This window comes from Sipha flava, unplaced genomic scaffold (genome assembly GCF_003268045.1).
Source record: "Sipha flava isolate LNK unplaced genomic scaffold, YSA_version1 221_pilon_pilon, whole genome shotgun sequence".
Classification (NCBI taxonomy): domain Eukaryota; kingdom Metazoa; phylum Arthropoda; class Insecta; order Hemiptera; family Aphididae; genus Sipha; species Sipha flava.
Genome location: NW_020272852.1, coordinates 117,890 through 130,011, shown reverse-complemented (window position 1 = coordinate 130,011; position 12,122 = coordinate 117,890). Strand labels below are relative to the sequence as shown.

Sequence of the window (12,122 nt, the reverse complement as noted above, 5' to 3'; positions counted from 1 at the left end):
AAACGGGCTCAACTGGTTAATAATTACTGATTAGATTTAGTTTAGAGAAATATTTAATACTTACCATTGTGAATGTAATTTACGCCGTCCATCGCGTCTTATCGCAAAAACTCCCATCTTACTCTAGTTTTAGCATAAACGACTTAAACTATAAATATAAAACAATAAAATATAAAATGTATACGATCATAACACAATTTTGTTACAATCAGTGCTCGACTTGAGGGGGGAAGCAGGGGTGACGGAGTACCCCTTCTAATTTTTAGAAATTTTAGCATCCCCCTACTATAAAAACGTTATAATTATAACGCTTAACAAGTTTTGGGGACGCAATTTTTTTTTAAGCAAACAGAGTCCCCCTTCTTTAATTTTACCAAATCAAGTACTGGTTACAATATTATTGTGACTTTAATTTTTAATTAATAAAATAAATGGTTAATTTAACTGTGGGGGTACATTAAAAAAAGGCTTCGAAGGCCTCATGCGACCCGCGGGCCGTGGATTTTACCACCCTGTTCTATGATTTTCGCCCGATTTTTGAGAACACAAAATTACATTTGTATTCAACCCATAGACCTGAGAACGTGTACCACGGTTACGACACGCATGGTAAATTGTGCTATCGTGATAAGGCGGTAGTGTACTAACTGGTGATAATAAAAATCGAATATTCAGCGTCTAATTCAGTTCGACGATTCTATTATTTTGTTGCAAATATAGTTACTATAGTGTTTTTACAAACCTATTTTGGTGTTTTATTACCATTACACAGAATTTAATCTCGACGCACTTGCTAAAATCGATTCGTTCGTGTGTCGACACTCGTAACGATTATGTTTGTTTAAATTGAATTTCAAAGTTTTCTACGCTACAATTATTGTCAATGGCTAATCATTACGATGTGCCCAATTGGTAAGAAAATAACTTAACAAGTACTGTTCATCGTGTACCAAATGTCAGATATTTGGTCTGCGATTCGTTATTAACACTGATGCGGACCGCAATATGATTTAAATTTCATATTTCTGTTTTGTTTCTAGGGCTGGCAAACCTCCTGTGGGTTTGCATTTAGACGTATTAAAAGGAGACAAATTGATTCAAGTGAGTTAAACAAATCCTTTAAAAAATGATACATATTTTACCTAATAAAAATAAATCAATTGTTTCTATCTTCTTAGAAACTAATGTTGGACCAGAAAAAATGTTACTTATTTGGGCGCAATGCTCAAATGAGTGATTTTTGTATTGATCATCAATCGTGTTCGAGAGTTCATGCAGCTTTTGTTTATCACAAACATTTAAACAGAGCATTTTTAGTTGATCTTGGATCTAGTAAGTTGAAAAACAATTTATCGATTGGACTGCTGTTCGATATTTAACCTACCTATAGTTTAAGAAACTATATAGATACTAATCAAATCAAAAGTAATATTCATACATAATTTTTTTTTCATTTTTAATGTTATCAATTATTAAATATTTTTTTACAATTTAATTTTTCCAAATATACTAATTTTATACAGCACCTCATTGTTATAATTAAATACGTTTTAAACTAAAATAAAACTAAACTATTAGTCAATGTTTATTTCAATATTTGTTTCCAATTTATTTAGCACATGGTACTTATATTGGTAGCATACGAATTGAAGCAGAAAAACCTACACAATTGCCAATTAATAGTCAGTTCCATTTTGGTGCATCTACTCGAACATATATTATACGTGAACGTCCTCAATCTACATCAGCCTTTGGACCTCGTCCGATCATGGATCAATTAGAAAGAGAATCTGATAATGCATCTAGTTTATTAGGATTACCAGAAACCGATCTTGAACTAGATGTAGGTATCTATAATTAATGTAAATTGTAATTCTATAATCATCTTTACTTATTATTTTTAGAATTTAACTGAATTTAATACGGCACAAAATCGACGCATATCAATGCTTGGTATATCAGATGATGCATTAAAACCAAAAAGAAAACGAACTCGAATTCATTTTAATGAAGATGAACAAATTATCAATCCAGAAGATATTGATCCATCTGTTGGTCGTTTCAGAAACCTTATTAGGACTACTGTCATACCTAATAAAGTAAACATTGAATAAACAATTTGGGTTTTAACTAATCAAACTAATTAATTTTTTTAATTTATAGAAATTCAAAGACACAATGGGTTTTTCAATCGACCAAAATAATTCAAATAATCAGAATAAGAACTACATGAAAAATATGATTCCAGGTGCACATTTAAGCAATTCACTTTACAATGATATTCCAGGTCAGTATTATCTGAGATTATCTGTTTCAAAAAAATTAACATATTTTAAATAATACATTTATCTCAACTAATGTATATCTTTTCTACAACTTTTTAGGTCCTGAAGGTGATAAACAACATGGATTCTTATCATCTATTGGTAATCGTCTTGGTATGAATTTACCAAATCCAGCCCCAGATGTCGATATTAATCCTAGTATAGAAGAAACAGTTGTTCCCAAACCAACGGTATCAGAAAAAGTTGAACCAACATCAATGGAACCCAAAAAGAAGAAGTATGCAAAAGAAGCATGGCCTGGGAAAAAAAATGCTCCAACTTTACTTGTTTAAAAAATAAAATCAATATCTTATGTATTGAGATACCTCAACTGCTCTTCAACATACATTTTTTTCAATATAATATTATTAAGCATAATTGAATAGTAACTGTTAATGAATTTTTGACTTGTTTAAAGAATCTAAAATAAAATTCAAAAATATATTAAGGTATTGTGTTCACAATATAATATGTGGGTGTGTGTAAGTTTGTAACTTATGAAAGTGTGTAATATGTATGCTAAAATATAATAAGTATTATGAATTATATTATTTGTATTGTTATTGGATTTTCTAAAAATATTTTGTTTTTAATCTTCATCCCTTTATGAGTTCTTAATTATTATATATTAATATTCTATAAGTTCTAAATTATAAAAGTTGGGTCACTAATTATTATATTATTTCTACATAATAATTTTTATTTTAGTGTATTATTTATATAATAACATTTTAGTAAATAATACAGAGTTTATTATAAATTGTATAAATAGGTCCAAATTATATATGTAAATTGTAAGTATAAAATATTAATTGTTTTACATATTTATCCATTGTATGCTATTCCTAATATATAACAATGTATTTAAGATAATAAATAATATCATTAGAATGAATTTTAAAAAATGATCACCTCTTAGACTATTGTACCTGTCCTAATTAAACCATTTGGTTAAGTGATAGGAAAATATAAAATATACAATTTAAGAATTATAGCTCAATGATTATAATTATAATTTTATAAATCAGGAATTGTTTTGTTGCTAAAAATGTATTTTTTATTTTCTATGTGCATAAAACCAATAATGTTTTATACAGCAATTTTATATAAGCAGTACCAGATCTAAGTCTCAAGAGCCCAGGATGCAAATACCAATTGAAGGCCCCTTAAAAAAAAATTGCTCAAAATTACACTTATATTTATATATTGATATATTAAAGAACTTCAAAATAACCAAATTTGAGTAAAAAATAATGGAAAAGACAATTTGCGATTTTAAAATATTGCTTTTAAAGGCCTCGGTAAATTGCATACCCTGAACCCTCACTAAATCCGGCACTATCGATTAGTTAAATAATAATAAACAATATCAAAGTATTGATATCATCTCGATTGTTGCTGTTTTTATTGATCTGTGAGTGCTAAATTCTATATCATATAAAAACAAGGTCGACATTTCGATCAAGAAACAACTTCTATAATTGTATCAGTTAGAAAAATGTTAGAACTTAAAGTCAACAAAAAGACATGTAACATTATTATTTATAATTTATTTTTGACTAGTAACACTTTCTCAGTACAAGTATGATATATTATATTATATTATATATTATACTCATATTTTTATTATAATTTTTTTTTTTCTATTGATCACAAAAATAACATTGACAACAAAGGCCATTAGTTACAAATAAGATTATTATACTAAATAAGAACTAATAATAATAACAATTTTTTTTATATAAGATTGAAAAGTTTTGTTTGTTTTAAAAAATTAATTAAACCAAGGTTATTTTTTTGGTTGGGTCCAAGTGAAGTGTCTAGGTTGTGAGCTATCTTGTGTTCGGCTCGTTCTTGATTGAACCTTAGACAGTCAGCTATTAGGTGTTTGACTGTTAACAAGGTTCCGCAGGTTTGACAGGAGGGGGGTTCCTCTTTTGCCATCAGTAAGCCATGAGTAATTCTGGTGTGACCCGTACGGAGTCTATTGAGAACCGTATCTTCTTACGGTTGAGGTTAGGATTAATCCAACGGTATATGTCTCTTTTTATTTCATTTAATTTTGTGTTTTGTATGTTCCAGATTTTTTGCCATTTATATTTTGTTCATTCAATTATGAGTTTTTTCGCGTCGTCGTATGACATTTTATTAATTAAGACGGTTTCTTTGTTGTTGATGGCGAATGAGGCGTGTTCATCGGCTATTTCATTGCCTATTATACCCGAGTGTCCGGGTATGCACATGATGACGATAGTTTTACCCAGACAGGAAGCTAGGCTGAGGTTGTTCAGAATTTTGGATGCAATATCACCGGGATTGAAAAGGTTCTGCAGACTTCTTATAGAGCTCAATGAATCGCTGAGAATGATGAATTTCGAGTCGACTTCTTGTAATATAGTCTCGATAGCCATAAGTATGGCTGTAGCTTCGGCAGTGAATATGGAGCACTTCGGAGGTAGTTTGTGTATAATTTTTTTATTTGGGAATATAATCGAGAATCCTACACCTTCATGAGTTTTTGAACCGTCGGTGAATACTTCCTGGAAATCTTTGTATTTACTTATAATGCTTTTAAAGAAGCTTTTGAAAATATTTGGTAAGGTTTGATGTTTGTGAAGACAGCTGAGTTCTGTATTAATTAGATATGAGCTGGCCCAAGGAGGTTGGGAAATTTTTTCTTTGGTTATGATTTGCGATATATCGAGGTTTGTGTCTTTCATCTCTTTTATGATGAGGGGGTTGTTTTTTTCGTGAATGATGTTATTTGATTTTGAAGATCTTGCTAAATATTTAAGATGTGATTCCAGCCTTTTTATATCAGGAATGGGTTCACCAGCGAGATTATAAATACTATATACAAGACAACTGCGAAAAGCTCCTAAAGCCAGTCTCAAACCGCAATTATAAACACTATCTAGCCAGTTCAGGAGGGATTTGGATGCTGTTCTGTAAAGGGGATGAACCATAGTTAAGATTTGATTGGATTAAAACTTTATGAATTTTAATTAGAGTGTTTGTTTCTCCACCCCAAGAGGTGGGGGAAAGAATTTTTAAAACATTAACAGAATGACCGGTGGAGGCTTTTAAATGTTTCATGTATGGGGACCACGATAACCGTCTGTCAAATATAACGCCAAGTATTTTTACAGAGTTACGATGAGGAACTTCAACTTTGTCAATTGTTATTTTTAGAGCTTCAACATTTCTTTGAATTGCGTGTTGAAATTGCTGTTTCTGCTGTTCTTGTGAAAATATTCACCGACTTTGTTTGAAATTAGATCGGGATTACTAATAAGTTCATTTGTGTTTTTGTCCACTAGGTTTATTTTGTTATTTCTACTGAGACCTTTTAAGGATTTTATTTTATTCCATAAGAGTTTACTGTCTTCTTTATCGTTAATGCTGCTAGTAAATTTTTCCCAGGAAGTTTTTTTGCTTAATTTGATAAGGTATTTTGATTTGGCTCTGAGTTGTTTGAGAATTATAAAATAGTTCGAGTTATTTGTTTTTTTGAATATTTTTAAGGCTTCTTTTTTGGCTAATAAAGCATCTTTAATGTTTTGGTTCCACAAAGGAACTTTGGATTTTTGATTTTTAGTTTTGGATTTTCCAATTGTTAAGTTACCAGAGTTTATTATGTGGCTTGTGATAGTTTCTGTTAGCTGGTTTATACTTAATTTTTCGGGGTTTTTTATTTTTGATATTTCTGATTCAAGGAATTCAGTAAAAAGGGGCCAGTTCGGGTTTTTTAGATTCCATCTTTCAGCCGAATTATAAGTATCATTGTGTCTAGAAAAAATTTGTATCAAAATGGGAAAATGATCACTGCTGGAGAGATTGGGTAATACGTTCCAATCAGTACGCTGTGCCAGACTTGCGTTGGAGAATGACAGGTCTATACACAATAGTTCACCATTTATAGGGTTAATTCGAGTTGGTTCGAGGTTGTTAAGAAGTACAAGATGGTCATTTTCTAACATTTTTTTAATTTCTTTTCCTCTATTATCGGTTTTAATTGACCCCCACTCAGTGCTATGGCTATTAAAATCGCCTGTCATTATGAATGGTTTGGGTATTTGATATAATATGTTTTCAATGTTGTTTTTGTTAAAAATATGCTGGTAAGGAAGGTATATGTTACATATGTTAAGTTCCATATCCTTCAGTTTAATGGAGGCAGCTAAAACTTCAAAGTGTGTAGTTATATTAATTATCTTACTAGGCAAATCTGATTTTATGTATATGGCTACACCACTGCTTGCACGAAGACAATCAGTTCTATCAGATCTGTATTCATTGTAGTTTTTTAGTGTGCCAGTGTTTAAGTTGTTGAAGTTAGTTTCTTATAAACATAGGATTTCTGGATTGTGTTCGGAAATCAGTAATTTTAGTTCGTCCAGTTTTCTATAAAATCCATTAAAACTCCATTGAAGAATTTTTATGTTTTTTGATATCATCTTGAATTTTTTTTTTTAAAGTTTTAATGAGTAGATTATTGTTTTATCTGACTGTATTTAATTACTAAGGTTTGGGTTTGATTCTTATTTGATTTCATTTACGTTTTAACTAATTTTTTTTTTTTTAATTGTGTATTGTTTATTAAAAATTGAGTGTAATTATTCAATACAGAGAGAGTTATGATATTTGATTCTAGTGGTAGTACTATTCTTGATCTTGCTCAGTAGAGAGAGCCTTATCAAGGAGAGAATTACACAGTCTCGTTAATCTGTTTTTCATGGTTTGGATTTTGATTTTAGGCTTAATGATCTCTAACATTTCGATCATTTCCAAGTTTGTAATGTTGAAATTTTTTAGTACAGCATCAGGATTGGATATGCCGATCGAGTTTTCAATTAAGAATTTGAACTGTTTATAATTTATTTTTTTGCTGGGTATTTCTTCAAATCGGGTTTTAGTGGGTTCGAGTATTTCATCGAGTTGTAAGATTATATTTTCGACGGATTTATTACGTTTTAACTTTTTAGTTGGTTTAGATGTTTTGGTCGTATTTGGTTTAGAAAGATTAATATCATTTGGGATAGTATCTTGCGAAGTAGAATTAGGTGAAGGCGAGTCAGCAGTTGTACTTGATGAAGTTGAGGTGAGTGCTGGTCTTTTTTTCGCATCAGTTGTAATAGGAGTCAATACTAAGTTATCTTCCGTTGTTACTTCCTTAATGGAGCATCGAGAAGGGACGGTGGAATTGATGTTTGTGCAATGATGGTTGTATTGATGTTGAATTTTGGGTCTCCGAATGTATCACATGTGGGGTTATTGATTTCTACTATATCATCAGTGACGTTATAGTTACTTGAAGATTTATTGTAAAATGGAGCTTCATATAACTTAGTGTTAGGGGCTTCTGATGGAGGGTTTTTGCATTGTTTAGAGGTGTGGCCTTTGAGTTTGCATAAGTAACAGGATAGTGTGTCATCGGATAAGAAAATTCTGTGTGAAGTATTTTCATGGTTAATCAGGAGGGAGTTAGGAAGTTTTCTAAAATCATCTGGATTTATGTAGACTTGGCGTCTAAAACTAAGGATATGTGCAAGTTCTGTAATGTTGAATCCAGCATTGATGTGTGTAATCTGTGATAATATTTGTATGTTGTGATATTTTAATTGTGATATAATGTCATCATTTGGTATTGCGGGAGACATTAGAAATAATGATTCTTTTAACCGGGTTTATTAAACGTCTAATTTTAATTGATATCTGGGCGTTTAATGTAATACTGGGATGGTTGATTATAAGAAAGTCCACTGTATTTTTGTCATTGAAATAAATACAAATCAGTTATTCGATATACGAGAAACGTATTTGATGTGTTTAGGTGGTATTAATTTGTTGATTGCAATGATATATTCAATCTGGGGAATGTTGTCTATGGAATCAAAAACGATTACTTGTTCTTTTTTTGGTAAGGTAGCGTTGATAGTGGTTTCAGCGAAAGATTTTTTACTGGTTACATATTTTTCGGGTTCAATGTTGATGTTTTGATGTGATGAGGGTTTGTCACTGGGCACACTCTGTATACTGTTGGTCTTGTCGGTGGAATCATGATTGTGGGTATTTGTATCGCTGTTTTTAATTGGATCATTGTTGGATTCTTTATCGGAGTACTGTGCAGGTGATGGTAGTGGCTCATTAGTATCGTTATCTATTTTGATGGCTGTGTGTACGGTATTGGACATTATGGTATTAGGTTTATTATTTTGTTTTGTTTTTGATGATTGGATTAGTTTAGCTCTCAGATTATTAGAATTTGTGGGTGAATCACTCATTTTTGGGATAAGAGATATTAATAGGGGGTAGGTGTAAGTGCAAAAAATTCGACAGAATGGTAAATATTCATATTACCTGGATTTACACGTAGATTAACTAATTGCTTCGAAAGCTATAAAACGAGAGCGAGATACGATAAACGTGATGCTCGGTCGAAAGTGAACACGTAACTGTTATAATTTTTATTACATGATATACTGTTACAATATAAATTTTGTTTATCAATAAATAATAATAATTGGTACACTTACTAAAATATTTATTTTATAAGTTATACAAAGTATAAACTCTTTTCAAACAAAGGTAAACTTTATGCAGTGGTTGCCATTGAAATATTTTCTTCCATTAATCATTCTTATCTATCACAATTTTTAATAGAACTTTATACTCTCGAGAATTCAACTTTTGATATGATCTGATAAAAATTTTAGCTGTGCCATACCCTCGCAACAATATATTTTGATTAGTATCAATGATTGACACTTACTTTACTGTCCCTTCATGTTTGACTAGTGATAACTATTACTTATAATTAGGCTTAGAAACTTGTTAATTGAAAAAATACCCAAATATGCACTTAAAAATAACCGTATATACGCTAAAATATGCTCAAAAAAAATTAAGTATAACAAATATGTGGTAAAATTAATTATTTATGTTATAATGAATACTGAACAAGTAATCGAAATTATTTGATAAAATAATATCTATTATCGGATATCGTCTAACTGACACCTATAAACGGTTGATACGGGTTTATTGAATTATTTATACCTTCACAAAAATTATAAGTGGTAGTTTTTAGATAGTATATATATTTTTTTTCCGATCGGTTCAAATATGTGTATATACACATATTTTAACTATATAGTTATAATTTCTAAAGTTATACCAAATATGTATCTATAGTTTTTAATTTTAAAATTGAGAAAAATGTGAAAATATTCAAAATAAGAATAATAATTTTAAAATAAGCACATTCCTGCAAAATCTATCAAATATGCACACTCAAATTTTAGATTTGATATCATGGCACCGTAAAATGAATTTATTTCACACTCTGCTATTTTTAACCATAATAAACAAAAATATGCGAATGCTAGAAGTCCCTAAGCCTACTTATAATAATTTAGTTTTTTTTAGTATACTAATGACAAAATAAATATAGGTAAAGTTTATCCAGTTTTTAAGTAATACTTCGATCGATTTTCTCTATTTCATATTTCTCAAGCGTAATTGAGGCTTTTAGAATTACATCAGCCTAATCTGAAGTAGTGAAACTATACAAGACAGGTCCCGAAATGAATAAATAAATGTCAATGACTAAACGAACAATATGCTGTCGTCTAATTATAAAATATTTATTTATTTAGTATTATTATAGTTATTATTATTATTATTATTATACTATTAATATAGGAATTACTGTTATTATTAGGCTCCATTGAAAAATCAAATAATTCTGTATCTATTTATTAACTAAAACTAAATTAGATTTTAGGTGGATTGGACTGATATGGTTCTTCACGTCTCAATTAATTTTTACATTATTTTTCTCGATCTACGAATTTATTTTAATTATATGGTAACATATTGGCAGTGAATTATAGCAGGATCACTATATTGCGTACACAGTATTTTCAGCGTCTTCAAAGCTGTGCAGCTGTAATGATATCAGTCCGTTCACTTAAATTATTAATACGAAAGAAAACAGTACTCCGGGTCCGTGGACTTTTAAAAGTTTTAATAGTTTTAATAAAATCGAATGCACCAAATCTCCTGACTGGTTGAATTTGGGTCTACATATGCACACTTCTAGTAGCTAGCTTTAATATACTTCTTTTACATAATGCAAATATTATTTACTAAATACGCAACACATAATAATGTGTGTGCGTGTGTATGTGTATTAAAAATGTAAAATAAAATAAAAACTTCATGTTTTAAGATAAAATGTATTTTGTTAAATATACTGAAAGAGTACGATGTATACAATGTAGTATAATATGGTATAAATTATGGAAGACAATAGCAGTCTTAGGCCAAAAACGAAAAAAAAAACTTGATGTATTGTGTATAATGTTAACTTATACTTTATATAATATAATGTATAACAAAGAGTATAATTAATTAAATATTTTAAGTAGGTATTTATAAAAGTGAATAATAATTAGTATTAAAAATTACATAGAATCCGAATTTTTTTTTCTTGATTAACAAATAACTTGTTGAATATATAAGTAGGCATATAGGTATTTCACTTTTTTTTCAAAAAATAATAATATTAATAATAATAATATTACAAACATGTATGAACACAAATTATTTTTTTATTATCAATTAAAACTACCTAAAAACATTATTTTTTTTTCATAATATTAATCAGATATTCGGATATGCTATGTAATAATAATTATTATTTTATATATAATATCGTAACGTGAAAAAACATACAATTTATGACGCGTATTATTTAGGTACGTATAAATGCTTACAAATAACATAATAGATTTAACAGGATTAAAGATTACCGACAATATAATTTATAATATTGTTAATAATATATAACATAAGTAACTATTTTTACTCGAAAATATCTACTGGCTAGATAATAATAGTAGTTATTAATAATTTTCTTTATTTTTTTTTTTTTTTTTAATTGGAAGACTTGCAATTGACATTACTTAAAAATTAAGCGCTAATATAAAATATTTTTAGAAAAACATATACGTTTCTCGTATATCCGAAATAAATATATATATAATATTTGGAATCCAAACGTTGTGACATTAAAAAAAAACTGTTCGGAAACCATTAAAATGACAACTAACATTTAGAATTTTTTTATAACGGAAGACATTATTGTTATATTAGAAATAACTACGAACGACTCAGTTCAAATTGCAATACATAAATATACATATGTATCGTGTGCAAACTGTTGTACTTAATTTAATATATATTTATATAGTATATATTATTTATAATAATATATAGAAGATACAATTTATTTATTTTTTCATTAAAACGACCGTAACAAAACCATGAATAAATAATATCCTTGACATCAAAACGATTATTAGTAAAAATATTTCAAATTCAAGAATAATTTGTATGGTAATATCATATCATATATAATATGTGGGCCGTATAAGCCCTGGAAGACAAATGTTGTTTATCACAATATCAATTACATAATATATCGCGGAAGACATGGACTACAAATAATATAACGGTCTAACCGTCCAATTTCAAAATTGTTTACAGTTATGTTATTCTTATAAATAATGTAATAGATATGCATTATTATTATGCGAACATATGGTATAATTCTATAATAATTTGTTTTGTAATTTAAAAAAATGCAAAAACCTTATTCCTCCCTAAATCATATCTATATAAACTTAGATGTGCGGCCATTTCACTGACAGCAGCTAGAATACATAATTATATAATAATCATATTATTACATTTTTTTTTCTCGGCATCAACCTGCTTTGTTAATGAAAAACA

General features: G+C 28.9%; 1 protein-coding gene across 1 annotated transcript; it reads left to right on the top strand.

Moving 5' to 3' along the window:
* Positions 1-656: 656 nt before the first annotated feature.
* On the top strand, positions 657-2,870 carry LOC112683181 (nuclear inhibitor of protein phosphatase 1). Its single transcript, XM_025554081.1, has 7 exons — positions 657-912; positions 1,041-1,101; positions 1,179-1,332; positions 1,617-1,843; positions 1,905-2,099; positions 2,164-2,287; positions 2,385-2,870. Exons 1-7 carry the CDS (start codon positions 884-886, stop codon positions 2,615-2,617), a joined length of 1,023 nt encoding a protein of 340 aa, XP_025409866.1. The 5' UTR covers positions 657-883; the 3' UTR covers positions 2,618-2,870.
* Positions 2,871-12,122: the final 9,252 nt, after the last annotated feature.